Genomic DNA, 18375 nt, shown 5'->3' on the forward strand with positions numbered 1-18375 from the left:
GCATTGGAGAATGTATACTGAATGACCCGCTATAAGGAAGTATCATAGATCGTTATATGAGTGTCATATACTTTCTCATGTGGCTATTAGTATGACTACTAGTCCTTAGACCTGAAGTCACCATGGTTCCCTACATAAGGAGTTATGTACTTTGGTTTCGTCAAACGTCACCCGTAACTAGGTGGACTATAAAGGCAATTACTGGGTATGTAACGAATTATGCAGAGGGATGTGAGTGATGTAGATGGGATCTATCCCTCCTATATGATGGGAGAGACATCGATATTCTTGATAGAGTGAGACCACGAAGTGCATGGCCATGCCCAAATGAGTCAATATGAGATATTGAGCTCATTTGATTTAGTGAGTCTACTTGGAGTTCAAGATTTAGATTGGTCATAGGATGACACGGTCTATGCATCACATTGATCAATCTAGATGTCTAGGATAGAAGGACACTTGTCATATATTGTGAGGAGTCACAATTAGTAGTCACAAGGTGATGTTGGATCTCAACATTCTTGTAACTTGGGTAGTAATGATGTGTTGCTAGATACCGCTCATTACTTATGCTCCTAAATGGGTTTAGGGGCATTGCCAACGTTACAAGAATCTATAGGATCACGCACTAAGGACAATTAGATGGAGATTAGGTTCATATGATGAACCAAGAGGATTAGATTCATGTGATGAATCAAATTGGATTAAGAGTAATCCTAATTGGGCTAATTGAGTTGGACTCGAGTTGATTCATGTTTTCAATGAGTCTAATTTAGATTATGACTCATTGAATCAATTTAATTAAATGAATTAGATTCATTATATTAAATTGGCTTGAATTAAATGGTTGGATTAGATCAACCATGAGAAAGATTAAGTCAAGTTTGACCTGACTTGAGAGGAAGAGGAAGAGTCAAGTTTGACTTGACTTTTGCCACCTCATTAGTGAGTTGGCAAGATGTGGACCAATGATGATGCTCCACATTATCATGGTTGCTTAAGTGGGATGCCACCTCATGGGAGTTACCAAGAGTTGTGACTCTTGGCATTCCATGGAGGTTACACATCCTCTTAATGTGGCCGACCACATCAATTGGATGAATAAGTTTCATTTTGTGTGTAATTCTCATTCATTCCTTCATCTTCTCCTTTGCTCCATTTTCTTCTCTCCCTCTCCTCATCTTGCCAAACCCAACTAAGGTGCTAGCACACTTTAGTTTGGTGATCTCCTTCTTGTGTTCGTGTGGATACTTCTAGAGGGTTGTCTACTTTGACAACCTTGAGATCCGGCACCATTGGACGAGCGGAATTCGCGTAGGGTGCGCATCAAGGGTAATACTCTTATCTAGTGTAGATCTAGAGTTTGTAAACTCGTACTCGTATTTTATTTTATTTTCTTTACACGGATCCGGTGGCTAGGGCTTTCGGGGTTTCTGCGACGCGAAAACGCGGTTTTCGCGGCCCAAAAAATCCAACACCTTTTCATCATAAACGTCCTCCTCACCATTACCCTCTCCATTTCTGAGTATGTCGACTGATAGTTGTTGTGTTGGACCGAATGTCCTCTATTTTAGTTTTCCAATATCATTGTCATCCTCTCCGTTAGCTAGTCCACATCTAGTTCAAGTTATTTGTTAATCATCTCTTGAACCCGTTGCTCCATGTCACAATCATAAACTTTGTGAACGATGTCAATGCGTTGATGTCTTATTGGCAGTAAGATGATACAAAATTAATTCCGTTCTAATACCAACTGGTGTAGTGAAAGCTATTGATTCTGTTGATTCGAACACGAATGCTAAAATTAATCTTCTAAATCCTATTAATTCAATAAAATACCGAGAAATATGCAACCAAACTCGTCGTTTGGAAAAAATAGAATGGTGTAGTTGAAACTTTATTATTGATTAAAAATTTACTCAATAACAACTTTAAATAGGTGTTAAAATAGACTCAAAATTAGGTTCGAGCTTCAACTATGACAAATTTACAGGAATTTTTCCTTCAAATGGAGCACGCAACTAAAGGATGTTGGGCTCCTGAGCTGCCCATTACGAGCGCTTCCCAATTTACCCTAGTGGCTGGTGGGAAACTTCCGTGGGACTGGGTCGATTATCCCAGACTCGACGTTACCTAACCTGGTTAATCATTTTAAAAAAAAAAATAGACTCAAAACTTTAATTTTGTAAAGACAAAAATAACCTCAATATCTTGGCAAAGATTAATAATAATAAAAAAAAAGACTAAACTTGTTCTAGGCCTTAGAAAAAAACTTTAAACGATTTTGTTTCTATGAAAGATTGCTTTGCTGTTCCGCATCAAGTATCCTTGTGGAGCTAGAATGATTACGAAAGGATAGATACGATGTTGAGAGGAGAAAACAAAGAATAATTATTATGAGATAAATTTACATATAATTGTAAAAGAGTGAGCATTTCCCAACAGGATAGGAAAGGCGTGGTATGATTCCAATGGTTAACCTGTTAGCAAAAATAATCCCCTGAGATTTTTGAAGACTTAAGTTGAATTTAAATTATATAAAATAAATTCAACTTATTTATTGAAATGACCTAAGTTGATAATTTCAGACTGCTAGTAAGAAATAGTGTTTGCCAAGTGCTGAAAATAGACTTTACAGTGACCGATCGGACGAAATAAACTAAGGCTCACCGAAAGTAAATAAAATCGACCGAAAGTAGAGGTCTACGCGCCAACCAAGTGAAGCTTAAATCCGATCGAGCAAAGAGATTGATCAAGCGAAGAGGCCGACCGAGTGAAGAGTCCGATTGAGCGAAGTGGCCGACCGAGCGAAGCTTAAAGCCGACCGAGCGAATCTAATGCTTCTGCCGAGCGAGTTATAGGCTTTCTGCCGAGAGAGTTGTTGCCGAACAGTAGAGTGAAGTCTAGAAAGTGGTCAGACGAGTGAACTGAGTAAATCGAGGCTTACGACGAATGCAATTTTCTTGAAACACATTCGCCCCACCTCCGGTTGTGTTTCGAAGTATTTTTGAGTCGTCTGTTTTTAAAATACAATGATAAACCATGATTCCCATCAAGCACTGATGGTCACAACGAACTGAGAGTTACCCGACTGTTATCACGGGCACTTCATCGAGCAAAAATTACACGATAGAGGAGATGGGGAACGTAGGTGGAGATTCAGCCTTTCGTGTGTGTAATCTTTTGCCTATGGTCGTAGCCTCCTTATTGTTCCGCTTGGGCAAATTTTGCTTCGACCGATCTGGCATTTGGATCGTGTAGGTCGTGCCCGAGCAAAGATGTCGATCGAGTGAAGAGTCCGACCGAGCAAATCGAAGGCTTCTGTCAAGACCGGTCCGACATTTAGACTGCACAGGTCATGTCCGCACACGAGTCAATATGATTCGGTGCAATTTGAGCCCTAGATTTGCAACCCTTGCGCACCCACGTGTAAAAGAAAATATCTCTCCATGCATTTATTCACATTCTCAATGCATGTGAATCAATATAAATTAACTATAATGCCTTGAAGCGCCCAATATGAGACTAAAGTCTCATTTACAATAGAATTTCATAACTCTTCCACCTCTTATTTATTCACATGTATCCAACGTAACCTTGATTTTGTTTTTCTTATTATTCCTGTTTTCTCCCGTGAAATCGAAGCAGATATGTTGATCCTCGAGTAGTTCAGACATAAAACAATACATAGAACATTTTTTTCTTCTGTTTTTATTTTAAGGAGCATACATATTCCATAGTATAACGATGCCCGAGCTCATAGTTCCGTGGCTACCATTTGATATGGTCAATGAAGCAAGGAAGAAAACTTATGTCAAAAAAACCAGCTTTCCCATAGCTTTCTTTGATCCCTTGACTTCGCTTCAAGCGTCTAAAAAGAATAACTAGGCAAAAAACACAAAAAAGGCCAGATTTAGCAGAAATGTAACACATCCACTGGATGATGACTTGCTAAGGGAAAAGCTTCCTGATTCTAAGTTGCTTTGATTACTCATAAAGTTCAATCATTTTCTTATTCAACGTACCTATCCGATTCGATTAATTATAATATTAGTCATGGCAGCTTCTTCTAATTTTCCATCTGTTTGATTATGAAATTTGTGAGAAGCGGTTGTAAAATGCTTCAATTATTGAACCACAAATAGCGCCCATCGACAAATGCATTTAAACTTTGTTTCTTTTATTTTCCGAATCCATACAAGTTATTCAAGATGGGACGTTTTGAATATTAAATGCGTTGCCTAATCTTTTTGTCTTTCAACATTTATTTAGGAGATATGATTTTGTTCTTCGACGAGTTGAATCATTGTAAAATCCAATTCAAATTATATTTTATCAATTTTGCTCGCCAATGGTAGGCTTTTCTGGATTCTTTTCAGCGGCGTAAGTCTCAATCTATGGCCTTCGTCCGTCACATTCCTCCACGCCGCATTGTATCAGTACGAATACAAATCAAACTCTAAATACAATCATCGATCCTCGCCCACCGACAATGCAGAATTTGTTCTTCCTCCTCTCCTTTCAACATGTCAAGTCCAGACTCCTTATATATTTGAAAGTGTTTCCATTCTTCAGCGTCTGAGAAAAAGCTCCTGCAGGATGAAGGAGATGAAGAGGCTCAGGTTCCGGCCGCTGGCGGAGCCCCGGAGTTTTGGGTCAGGGCTAATTATCGGATGCATTTTGGCGTCGATGATTTATGCCATAATGTACAGAAGTGAAGAAGGAATCGACCATCGGTCTATCTGTGAGTTGCCCAACTCTGTTCTTGCTGGTCCACTTCGACAATGATGTGACTCTGTTTCAAGTTCGCGCAGTGACTTGCAAGCTTCCACCGTCTTCGTCGTCGGACGACGCGGCTACTGCGAATTCTTCTGTCGAAGAAGGCAGGAGCATTCTATCGACAAATAGTGACCCGGCAAATGAAGAAGACAAGAGCGCAATCAATTCTTCCTTCGAAGAAGAGAAGGTTTTAATAACCGGGAGAAATGAGTCCGGTAATAGTATGCCATTAATTTTCTTTACTTTTCCATCTTTAATTAAGATTACGCCAATCTTGATTGCCAGTTGACGAGGAGGAGGAAGGAACCAAAGTGAAAAATGATAAACAAGCGTCGGCGAAAGCATCAGCTGTCGATCACAATCAACCAGGTTATTCTTTGAACACACAGATTTGTGCTTTTTAAATCCATGCCTGAATTCCACACTGGCTTGTTTCAGAAGCTTTGCCTGCGAAGAAACCGATTTGCGATTTCTCCCAGTACAGATTAGACATCTGCGATTTAGAGGGCGATATCAGAGTCATCGGGAAGAATCTCTCTTCGGTAATGCTCGTTGCATCCAGAGACGCCCCTGCATCGTCATGGGAGATCAAACCGTATCCCCGCAAGTACGACCGTTCCGCCAAGGCCAAAGTCCGATCTTTCAACGTCACGACACTGCACGCCTCCGCCGCCCCAAACTGTGACGTCCGCCACTCCGTCCCAGGCGTGCTCTTTTCCACCGGCGGCCACTGCGGAAACTGCTTCCACGACTTCGCCGACGTGCTCGTTCCTCTCTTTCAGACCGCCGGCCCGCTTCGCCGACAAGTCCGGTTCGCCATTTCCAGTTTGAAAGGCTGGTGGATGATGAAGTACCGACCGTATCTGACCCAGCTGTCCGCCTTCGACGTCATCGACCTCGACGGCGACGACCGCGTTCATTGCTTCGACCGCCTGACGGTCGGCCTGCGCGCGAAGCGCGACTTGATGATCGACGCCGAAGAGGCCCCCGATGGCCACTCCATCGCCGGCTTCGTCGAGCTCACCCGCAGCGTCTACGGTCTCGGTCGCGCCCGAGTCGGGCCGAAGAACAACCCCACGAAGCCGCGCCTTCTGTTCATCGCGCGCGGCGGAACGAGGAAGTTCGCGAACCTGGACGCGCTGACGGCGGCCGCGGAAGCGGTGGGCTTCGAGGCGGTGGCGGCGGAGCCGGACTTCATGGACGTCGCCCGGTTCGCGCACGTGGTGAACTCGTGCGACGTGTTGGTTGGCGTGCACGGCGCAGGCCTGACCAATTTCCTCTTCCTACCCACCGGAGCGGTCGTCGTCCAGGTAGTGCCACTTGGGAAGCTGGACTGGATCGCCACGAATTTCTACGCGGAACCAGCGATGGGTATGAATCTCGAGTACATCCAGTACGACATCACCATCGCCGAGAGCACGCTTCTCGACGCGTATCCGAGGGACGACAAGGTCTTCACGGATCCGGAGTCGATCCACAAGGAAGGTTGGCACAGGATCCTGGAAGTCTACCTCCGCCAACAAAGCGTCCGGCTCGACGTCGACCGGTTCAGACCGGTTCTGGAGAAAGCATACGGGCTCGTCCGGGAGAAGGAATAAATGCTCAAATAATAGTTTTATTCTTTATATAACGGAGGGACAAACAAAAAGAAAGTGGCTTCCACATACGTCCTGATGCTGCATAGCTATAGCCATTGGTTTCGAGAAAGAGAAACTGAAAGGAGAAGACAAATATTGATTTGTTAGAGCGGTTTGTCATGTAGCAGTAGGCATTCATTATCATAAACGGTAGAAATTAAAGTTAAGGTGCAACGTTACACGTTTCTGAAACTATACACACTTTCGCTGGCTTTGCGTGATGAAACTGGAAAAGTATCTTAATCCATTTTCTTCTTTAATCTAATTAGTCATGATTTACTGAAATAAGTTATGGTCGGTAGCTAGTATATATATATATATATATATATCGTGCAAAAAAACACTGGAGTTAGCCTGCGTAATCTTGTGGGGTTTGTAACAGGCTTGTAATTGAGTGCATGTGATGTACGTAGAAGAAGCAGCTTATTCCGCGTGGAGGTATCAAATAGGGTCGGTTCAACTGATGCTTAGTATTTTAGTTATTGCAGAATAAAATTCATGTGGAATTTGCATCCGTCAGTTATTTGAATGTGTCACTTTTCACTGTGTTTTTCTGAGAAGTATGGTTGCTTGGTTATGGTGTAGTGATAGAGTATTAAATATTCAAATATTTATAGTTTGATTTTTAGTTATGATAAATTTATAGATTTTTTTTTTTGGAAATTGGATGTGTAATTAAAAGATGTTAAATTTTTAAATCGTTTGTTGTGAGTATTTCTTAATTTATATGAAAAAAATTTATAGGACTAAATTAATAATCTTAAAATCAGTAAATAAAATTAATTAAATTTATTTATTTTTTCCGTGAAGTATGGTCATACAAAGAGAATTTAATTAGATGCATCAATCATTCGTACTGATCAGTGCATCAATTCTTACGAAGAGAAATTATATATTTGTCTAATAGTTCGAAAATTTTCATGAATACGTAGGAAAAGGCTTTGCCGACAACTGGATGGATGCCCAAGTCAACGTAGGAGGTTGGTGAACTGTTCCGTCGTTTTTTTACGCATATCATGATTAGTCGTTTTTAATAATCGTAATTATTATTTAATTAGGAAAGAAATTATGAAATAACATAACCCACACCAGTACGCTTTCGTTAATTAAGATTATAAATAATTATATTACTTTTAATGACATTAGAAATATATATGCTAATTTTAACTTTTTATTAAAGTTTGAAACACATGGGCCAAACGTCCATAATGATATACTAAGAATCCTTATGAATGAAGACTTTTTTTTGTTTTTTTGTGTATATATAATTATAAAAGAATATGCAATTCTTTATTTACTCTAGAAGATATTGGATGTTAGAAGATATTGGATAATTTATAGAAGATTTTAAGGAAAATTATTTAATTAAAATTACATAAAATTAATTTTAACTTAGTTAATTAATCTGTTGCGATTGTCATGCCCGGAATGTAAAGTTATCTAATAAAAATCGGCTAACACATTCTTTGTAACAATGACAGATGAATCATATATATACCACGAGCCTATTCACAAGCAATTAATAATCCACACGGCTGAATGTGTAAAATACAGTAACAAATAATAATTAAATAATAAGGTTTAAAAGATGAAAAATTATAACGGAATTTTTTGAAATTTTTCTTGAATTAATCAGAGTCCGCACAACATATTTAATGGGGATGCATTACTGAGCTTGAGAAAAGCCTGTTTGGAATATTATTTATTAGGGAGTTGATTATTCCAATTAACCTAAGGTTTATATTAGTTACCCTAAGTTTATTACCCGTGCCCTAAGCCCTCCCTCGCCGCCAAACTCCATCTTCCCCTCTTCACCGCCGACTCCTCTTCTCTCGATTTTTCCTAACCTCCTCGCCTCTCACAAATCTCTCCTTCCCGAGCCCTAGCCTCCTTGCCCACGCCGTCCCCTCCTCATCACCCCCTCTCTTCACCGTCGACCTCTCCTCCTCACGCCAGCACCAGAGACAAGCCCCAACCGCCGGTCTCCTCCCTTCCTCACGCGCAAGCACCGCAGCAGCCAGCGATTTTCTTCTTTCCCTCATGCGAGCACCAACCGATCTCCCTCTCGCGAGATCTCACATACCACAGTCGCCGATCCTACTTTCTCCAAGCTGGTGCCCTAGTGTTGTTGTTGTTCATCTGCCACGGTCCCGACCATGGGCCACTGCCGATTGATTTCGTCTAGATTTCCTTCCCCAAGTAGCACAAGATCAGTTTAAGGTAAGATCTGAATAGTGCTTGAATATTAGAGTGATTGTTCTATTTCGATTGGATGTGTGAATTGGAATGTTGGAAATGAAGGGGCAGGAGCTTCATTGTAATTTTGGTCATGACGTTCAAACAACAAGGGGTTCTGACAGGTGGCTAATTCAGGAGCAAACATATTAGGGTAAGTTTGGAAGTAATTCTTGTATAAACTCAATTGAATTTAGTTGTACAATAGTTGGGTTTTATCCTAATTCGATTTTATGAGTGATTGATTTATTTAGTTGCATGGTCAACATTGGGATCATTGAATTGTTGTGGATGAATTAGGTGTGCATTGTGTTGGTGCAACCTTAGGTCAAGGTTGACCTGGTTGACCCGACTCGAGTTGACCTGACTCGAGTTGTATTTTGATGTTTGACGAGAACATGATGGGAGATTGTTGGTGCAACCTTAGGTCAAGGTTGACCTGGTTGACCAGACTCGACTTGACTTGACTCGAGTTGTATTTTGATGTTTGACGAGAACAAGCTTGGGAGATTGTGGGTGCAACCCGTGGTCAAGGTTGACCTGGTTGACCCGAGGTGAGTTGACATGACTCGGAAAAGTCCAAGCAGGGAGCTTGGCACGGGAAAAGTCTAAGCAGGGAGTTTGGCATGGTGAAAAGTCCAAGCAGGGAACTTGGCACGAGAAAAGTCCAAGTATGGAGACTTGGCACGGAGAAGTCCAAGTATGGAAGCTTGGCACATGGGAAGTCGGAGAGGGCTCGGTAGCTCGTTCTCCGGACTGTGGTCAGAGAGGGCTCGGGAGCTCGGTCTCTGGACCGGATGGAAGTCGGAGAGGGCTCGGTAGCTCGTTCTCCGGACTCGAGAGGGCTCGGAGCTCTGCTCTGGACCGGATGGAAGTCGGAGAGGGCTCGAGCTCGCTCTCCGAACCGTGGTAAGAGAGGGCTCAGCTCGCTCTGGACCGGAGTTGGAAAGTCCCGTGAGTGAAGCCAAGGCTAGAAAACCCTAGTGAGTGAAGCTAGGTGAAAGTCCCGTGAGTGAAGCCGGGCAGTGGGAAAGCCAAGCAGATTGGAAAGTCTTGGTGAGTGAAGCCGGGCAGATTGGAAATCCTGGTGAGTGAAGCCAGGAGAAAACCCTAGTGAGTGAAGCTAGGTGAAAGTCCTGGTGAGTGAAGCCGGGCAAGGGAAAATCCAGATGGATCAAGGGTGATCGGACATCTGGTGTTGAGAAGGTCAAGTAGGTCAAGGGAGTGACCGGATACTTGGCACGAAGAGAAAAGTCCAAGTGGGTCAAAGGGATTGACCGGACACTTGGTAGGGAGTCTTAGCAGGTCAAGGGAGTGACCAGATGCTAAGCATGAGATACCAATAGGTCAAGGTTGACCGGATATTGGTTTGGACTTGGTTTGGGCAAAAACCAAGACCTGGATCAGTCTGGAGACCGATCAAAAAGTGATCAGTGTGCCTCTGTGAGATTATTGATCGGTCTGAAGACCGATCAGGAAGCAAACAGAAGAGAAGAAGGAGAAAGGCTGATCGGTCCAAGGGACCGATCAGACTCCTCCTGGACCGATCAGGACATAGCCTGATCGGTCCAGGCTTAGGGACAGTGTGGACCGATCAGGTTGGAGCCTGATCGGTCCAGGACTAGCCGTTGTGAGTGACAACGGCTAGGTTATTTCGGGCTTCTGTGTTCTGGTATTTTTGCTTGCAGGTTCGCAGGTTGACTCAGGATATCAGAGGTTATAAGAAGAGATCGAGGGCTGCTGACTGGAACTCTTCTTCTTCCTCTCCGCTTCTTCTTGCTTCTGCAAGTTCTTCCTGGTTTCTTCTCTAGAGCTTTGCTGAGCTCTCGTCTAAGCTTCGTGTGAGCTTCCTTTCGGCTGGGTTCCTGCTGTTGTAGGCGTCGCTTGAAGCTGCTGAGAAGGCAAGTAAGCGAAGGTGTTTCATACATTTGTATTGTATTTTGCTTCTTGTTGCTTTCTACTCCTGTATTGCTTTTGCAAAACATTGTGGCGAGGTTTCTCCACCCATAAGGAGTTTATATTAGCCGGTTCTCCGGGGACTCATCCACCGACGGATTGATAGGCTTCGTCCACCTTACGGACACGCCGAGGAGTAGGAGTTTCATCTCCGAACCTCGTTACATCGTCGAGTTCGAGTTTGAGGTTTGATCTTTCCTTTTTGCGTTTCTATTTAGTTATTTCCGCTGCGCTAACCCTAATTGTAGAAAGAAACACGAAGATTTGGGGCAGCTATTCACACCCCCCCTCTCTAGCCGCGATCATCGATCCTAACAAGTGGTATCAGAGCGAGGTCGCTCTTCGTTGGATCAACACCCGGGGGAGCACGAGCTAGAGAATGGATCTATTTGGAGAAGATGTCACGATTCCACCCTTCTACGATCGCGACGACTTCGCGTTTTGGAAGGTAAGAATGAAGTATTTTCTTATGACTAACCTTGAAAATTGGAGTTGTGTTCAATTAGGTTTCAAGCCTCCGATGGACAAGAAAGGAGAAACCCTAGAGAAGAAGGAGTGGACCAAGGAACAAGTCCACCAATCCCTAGTCAACGACGAGGTATTGAAAATTTTTGAATTTTCTTTACCTAATGATGTTTTGTGTAAGATAGGTGGATACAACAATGCCAAGGAGTTGTGGAACAACTTGGCTAAGTTCCATGAGGGGACTCCACTTCAAGCCATGAAGATGAGTCAAGTGAGCCAAGTAGCTCACTTCATGGAGGAATGGATTTAGAAGTTGAGGGCCACTCAACATCTAAAGAAGAAGAGGAGGAGAGTTCTTCTTCAAGTTCGGAGCAAGAAGAAGAAGCTTCTACCTCCGGAAGGGATGATGGAGAGAGCGTTCATCCATCCTCAACCCTAGGTAACTCAAGCATTTCAATTTCAAATAAACTACACATAATGTGCTTTGAGTGTAGGGAGTATGGACATTACAAGAGTAAGTGTCCAAAGAGGATTAGAAAGTCTCCACCGGCGCCAAAAGTCAAGAAAGCCGGAGTCCCAACACGCAAGGGCAAGGAGCACGTGGTGTGCTTCCAATGCAAGCGAAGGGGACATTATCGGAGCCAATGTCCGAGGGGGAGGCAATCTCACAAGGACAAGAGACCGAGCACATCGATAGGGGGAGCTAAGGCAAACCCTAAGGTAATCTCTAAGGCACATTATTGCAATACTAGTAAGATGCATGCTAGTAGTTTTGTTACAATTGTTAATAATGATAAGCATGTTAACTTTAGGAACCAATACATGAGCTTAGGAGCCAAACATGTTAACCTAGATAAGGATAATACTAGAAATGTCAACCCTAGAATTAACTCATCTAAGGCTAAGGAAAATCTAGGTAGAAATCCCAAATCATCTAGACATATGCCTAGGAATACCTCAAAGAAAAATGATAAATTAAAGCTTGAGGTATTAGAGAAAGAAAATCAAGTCTTGAGGTCAAGACTTGACTCTCTAGAAAAGGCTCTTGAGGATTTGACTCTAGGGTCTAGGGGTCAAAAACCCAAGTCCAAGGACAAGAAAGGTTTGGGTCACAAACCTAAGTCCCAAGTGGTCAAGCCCACTTACCATGATGTTCCATTCGATTATGGAACAAAATCTAGGGCTAGGAAGACCATCACCAAGGTCACAAGGGGAGTCACCCCTAGAGTTGATCTTGATGAGTCCCAAATGACCAAGGCTTCAAAGCCTAGGAGGGTCATTAGAAGGGTTGCTAGGGAAGTCATCCCTAGTGAATACTTAGTGAACCCAATGAGCTCCAATAGGTATTGGGTTCCTAAGAGCATGATTCCATCACGCTAGATGGATTAGAGTGTGCCAACCTTACTTGAATAGGTAGTTAACCTAATCATGGCAAAAGGTGGCACTTTGAGAATTTTCAAGGTGTAATCAAGCCTTGAAAATGAAATGGAAAATTATTCCTAAGGTGATTAGAATGTACCAATCAAATTTGAGGAGTTGTCTAGAGTCAATCTAATTGGCACATAGTGATCTAAACATCTTTGGTATATGATTTGAGGTCTATCACACTTAGGAATATAGAATTTATGGCAAAATGATCAAAATTATCAAAAATGGAAACTAAGGCTAGAATTAGGTATTTTCTATACCTTTATGTGCTATTTGCCATATATTGTTTGTCATATGCCATGTTATGACATCATATTTATTTTATGATAATTTAAAATGTCATGATAATGCTTAGGTTAGTTAAATGTCATGCTTTATTTAAGTTTCATACTTTATGCCATGACATCATGACATTGGCACATGTTTTCATTTATGATACAATTATATGTCATGTCATCATCTTGTGCATTAATGATCAATTAACTTGATTTAAGGATAAGAAACACAATTTGATATGGAGATCAAATTGTTGTTTAGAAAAATACATAAGAACTTAGAATAAAATAACCTAAACCCATATCTCACATCAAAATTGACTTGAATGTGTTTGATACACCTTAGATGAATGTGAGATATTAGGATGATGAGTTAGGATCAAGGTGCATAGTTCTTATACCTAGATGAGCCTAATTCGAAATTGGGGATCATAGGGAAAGCTTATGTACAAGTCATGTACATCTAGCCCAAAGATTATGGTCCTAAATTGAATTGTTTTAAAATCATTTCAAAATTGATTTGAAAAACCTTGATGAAGCTTTTCTAGTGATAGCATTCATCATTGAGCAAAGTGATACAAAGATGAGTTAACTTTGAGCTATTTCAAAGACTTTTGAACTTTGTATCAAGATTGAAAAATAGAAGTTATTTTCTTAGAAAACTATTTTTCCTTGATAGTATATGTTATGAGGAATGTATCCTCAAAATTTCACAATTTTTGGAATTTTCTATAATTTTCTAGAGGTTTCTGAATTTCGGGAGAAGAAAAATTCAGAAATCAGAAATCAGAGTTGTGGACCGATCAGGAGGTTACCTGATCGGTCCAGGTCTGTTGGATCGGTCACCGGACCGATCCAGAGAATCCTGATCGGTTCGGTGACCGATCAGGGTGTGCCAATTTGCTGAATTTCGACTGTTTGTCTGAAATTGCAGCTATGGAAGTGGTGTTTTAGAGTTCTAAAGGTTTGAAACTCTCCAAGACATTGTTGGTGCAATGGTCAAGGGGGAGTTGACCTTTAGGGGGAGTTTTACCTATTAGTCAAGGGGGAGTTGACTTTTAGGGGGAGTTTTTACTCCTAAAGACTTGAGTGATATGGGATTATCACTAAGTTAATTGTTGACCGTAGTATCAAGGGGGAAATTAAGAGTTTCAATGAAAGGTATGAGACTTTCATTAGAAAAAAACTCTTGACCTTGATTCACTCTTTTTGATGTGTGTCAAAAAGGGGGAGAGTGTAGGTTTGAGAAGAATAGAGAATGTTCAGGTAAGAACATTAGAAAACCTAAGTTAGGTTATCGGGCTAACCTAACTTGATTATGGGTTTGATTATGAGTTTTGTCAAACATCAAAAAGGGGGAGATTGTTGGTGCAACCTTAGGTCAAGGTTGACCTGGTTGACCCGACTCGAGTTGACCTGACTCGAGTTGTATTTTGATGTTTGACGAGAACATGATGGGAGATTGTTGGTGCAACCTTAGGTCAAGGTTGACCTGGTTGACCAGACTCGACTTGACTTGACTCAAGTTGTATTTTGATTTTTGACGAGAACAAGCTTGGGAGATTGTGGGTGCAACCCGTGGTCAAGGTTGACCTGGCTGACCCGAGGTGAGTTGACATGACTCGGAAAAGTCCAAGCAGGGAGCTTGGCACGGGAAAAGTCTAAGCAGGGAGTTTGGCATGGTGAAAAGTCCAAGCAGGGAACTTGGCACGGGAAAAGTCCAAGTATGGAGACTTGGCACGGAGAAGTCCAAGTATGGAAGCTTGGCACATGGGAAGTCGGAGAGGGCTCGGTAGCTCGTTCTCCGTGGGAGAGGGCTCGGGAGCTCGGTCCCTGGACCGGATGGAAGTCGGAGAGGGCTCGAGCTCGCTCTCCTGACCGTGGTCGAGAGGGCTCGGAGCTCGCTCGGACCGGATGGAAGTCGGAGAGGGCTCGTGAGCTCGCTCTCCGAACCGTGATAAGAGAGGGCTCGAGCTCTCCTGGACCGAGTTGGAAAGTCCCGTGAGTGAAGCCAGAAAACCCTAGTGAGTGAAGCTAGGTGAAAGTCCCGTGAGTGAAGCCAGGGGAAAGTCCCGTGAGTGCCAGGCGGTTGGAAAGTCTTGGTGAGTGAAGTTGGAACCTGGTGGTGAAGCCAGGAGAAAACCCTAGTGAGTGAAGCTAGGTGAAAGTCCCGTGAGTGAAGCCGAAGGAAAATTCAGATGGATCAAGGGTGATCGGACATCTGGTGTTGAGAAGGTCAAGTAGGTCAAGGGAGTGACCGGATACTTGACACGAAGAGAAAAGTCCAAGTGGGTCAAAGGGATTGACCGGACACTTGGTAGGGAGTCTTAGCAGGTCAAGGGAGTGACCAGATGCTAAGCATGAGATACCAATAGGTCAAGGTTGACCGGATATTGGTTTGGACTTGGTTTGGGCAAAAACCAAGACCTGGATCGGTCTGGAGACCGATCAGAAAGCGATCAGTGTGCCTCTGTGAGCTTATTGATCGGTCTGAAGACCGATCAGGAAGCAAACAGAAGAGAAGAAGGAGAAAGGCTGATCGGTCCAAGGGACCGATCAGACTCCTCCTGGACCGATCAGGACATAGCCTGATCGTTCCAGGCTTAGCCTGATCGGTCCCCAAGACTGATCAGGGACAGTGTGGATCGATCAGGTTGGAGCCTGATCGGTCCAGGACTAGCCGTTGTGAGTGACAACGGCTAGGTTATTTCGGGCTTCTGTGTTCTGGTCTTTTTGCTTGCAGGTTCGCAGGTTGGCTCAAGATATCAGAGGTTATAAGAAGAGATCGAGGGCTGCTGACTGGAACTCTTCTTCTTCCTCTCCGCTTCTTCTTGCTTCTGCAAGTTCTTCCTGGTTTCTTCTCTAGAGATTTGCTGAGCTCTCGTCTAAGCTTCGCGTGAGCTTCCTTTCGGCTGGGTTCCTGCTGTTGTAGGCGTCGCTTGAAGCTGCTGCTTCATCCAGTCTAACAGAAGGCAAGTAAGCGAAGGTGTTTCATACATTTGTATTGTATTTTGCTTCTTGCTGCTTTCTACTCCTGTATTGCTTTTGCAAAACATTGTGGCGAGGTTTCTCCACCCATAAGGAGTTTATATTAGCCGGTTCTCCGGGGACTCATCCACCGACGGATAGATAGGCTTCGTCCACCGACGGATTGATAGGCTTCGTCCACCTTACGGACACGCCGAGGAGTAGGAGTTTCATCTCCGAACCTCGTTACATCGTCGAGTTCGAGTTTGAGGTTTGATCTTTCCTTTTTGCGTTTCTATTTAGTTATTTCCGCTGCGCTAACCCTAATTGTAGAAAGAAACGCGAAGATTTGAGGCGGCTATTCACACCCCCCCCTCTCTAGCCGCGATCATCGATCCTAACACATTGATCTTAGAAGATGACCATGATTAAGTTGATTAACTCATGAGTTGGATTGAAGTGAAGAAATGGTGGATTGGGTTAGACCTAATCGGATTAATAATTAGGTTAATTATTTCGATTAGGATTTTCCTAAATAGGTTGGGGGTTTTATTTAACTATTTGCTATATATGTAATTAGCTAAACATATATTATGATCACAGGACTTGGCTTCGGGACGAGCGTCTCGACGTGAGACTACTTAACGCGATCTACGTATAAAGGCGGGTACTTCTTGCTTTATTTCTTTTAGTACTTTGACCTTGGTGCATGAACTATTTTGGGTAAGAAATTATTTTTTCCTTGACTCCACTCTTATTTTCCTGCGCTTGATACTTCCACGCGATCTTTGAGAAACTCATTTCCATATCTATACAGTCTCCCGTTGTTGTCCATGATATGTAGCAGATACTAGATACCATGTTGTATGCCATGACTGTTGTTTATTAATGTACTATATTGAGCATGCTGGTTTCATGTAGTATACCTAATTTCTGCTTATATTTGTATGATGACTGTTGCATTTGGCGCATCATATCATGACATGCATGTCAACGACCAATTCTCCCTTGCGGTCGAGAGAGTCGTTGACTAGGGTCGCATCTCGACTACTGAGAGAGTGGTAGCTGGATTTGTTGCCGCTTGTTCTGTCGTGCCGCACTCGGCCACTCATGGAGAGTGGTAGTTGGAGTTACGAGCAGCAGGGACCCCGTCGCAGATGTAGCTAGTTAGCTACTATGCAACTACCCCCTCAGCCACTCGTGAAAGTGGTAGCTGGAGTGGTGTATAGTTTGTCACTGACCTGACCTCTCGACCATACAGGGGTCATGGTGCAGAGAGGTGGGCGGGAGTGACCATCCGTGCATACGCTGTTGTTATTATATTTATTTTGGCTGCTACGGTCTATATATGCTGTTATTTCTTACTTACTACTGTTGTTCACATATGCTGATATGTTTACTTGTGTTGAGATATATTCTCATGGTAGATGTTTAGTCATTGAAAATTTGTATATACCTTGCTTATTACCTCTGTAGTTATGAGCAGTACTGTAGCAGATTAGTACTAGTTCTGACCTACTATACCTAGCCTAGGATATGGTTTCAGGTATGATCATTTATTTTGATTCTATTGTAGTATCTGCTATTTCCACTTATGAGACTATATACTCTTGGCGCACTTTCTATTTGTATATTACGTTCATGCATTATCTTATCTTTACCCGCTGAGTTCCAATACTCACCACCTCGCAATTTGGTTTTCTTTCGCCAGGTAACAGGTAGATGAGTCATGGATGCTTGGAGAGTCCTGGCTGCCAGTCTCACGTCACACACGATGATAGTTTTCTTTTTGGATTTTTGTTACTGTTTGGGTGACATGTTAATTTTGCGTATTTTGCTTTTGAACAAGTCACTGTGGATTTTTGGAGTTTAGTCTGGTGGTTGCAGGTATTTTTATTAGTGTCGTTGTTGGTCTTACGTTCGTATTATTTTGTGTTTTCCGCTGCGTTTACTTTTAGCTGTGTGGGCTGTTATTATATATTGTGTGGTTGTGTGTTTTTCATTTCTGTCCAGCTGAGTGGGCTGTATCTTTTAAACTGCGTGGTTGTGTGCTTATAACCAGCCGTGTGGGCTATGGATTATGTTTCTATGTTGAGTATGTACGTATTTATTGCTTCATATTGTCACCGGTACAGAGGATCGGAGATGTTGCCGGATTTTTGTTTGGCCAGGACTCCTCTGGGGCATTACAGAATGTAAACACAACCACGCAGTTTATAAGCAGCCTACACGGCTAGAAGTAAACACAACCATACAGTTGATAAACAACCCGCACGGTTGAAACAAAACACAACAACATAGTTGATAAACAACTCACACAGCTGAAACAAAATACAACGAAAGTCACAAAATAACGAACACAAAATCACAAAAGCAACTAACTACCAGCTGGCTTGGCTTGACACTAAAACATCAAACCAAATACAAGAAATCACAAGGCTAAACTCCAAGTCCACATCGAGTTATTAAAATACCAAGTTCATAAATTTAAAACACAAACAAAATAAAAAAAACAAAACAAGAAAACCGTCCTGGGATGTGACGTAGGATCGGTAGTCAGGATCCTCCAAGTGTCCTTGTACCTTCTACATGTTCCCCGGCGAAAGAAAAATCAGTTCAAGGGGTGATGAGTG

The 18375-nt window shown here is 42.6% G+C and overlaps 1 protein-coding gene across 1 annotated transcript; it reads left to right on the top strand.

Moving 5' to 3' along the window:
- Positions 1–4423: 4423 nt before the first annotated feature.
- Positions 4424–6611, top strand: LOC122033319 (beta-1,2-xylosyltransferase XYXT1-like). The gene is made up of 4 exons (XM_042592326.1): positions 4424–4744; positions 4815–4994; positions 5065–5148; positions 5218–6611. Exons 1-4 carry the CDS (start codon positions 4600–4602, stop codon positions 6375–6377), a joined length of 1569 nt encoding a protein of 522 aa, XP_042448260.1. The 5' UTR covers positions 4424–4599; the 3' UTR covers positions 6378–6611.
- The last annotated feature ends 11764 nt before the right edge of the window (positions 6612–18375 follow it).

The sequence above is a fragment of the Zingiber officinale genome, chromosome 11B, assembly GCF_018446385.1.
Source record: "Zingiber officinale cultivar Zhangliang chromosome 11B, Zo_v1.1, whole genome shotgun sequence".
In the NCBI taxonomy this organism is placed as follows: Eukaryota; Viridiplantae; Streptophyta; class Magnoliopsida; order Zingiberales; family Zingiberaceae; genus Zingiber; species Zingiber officinale.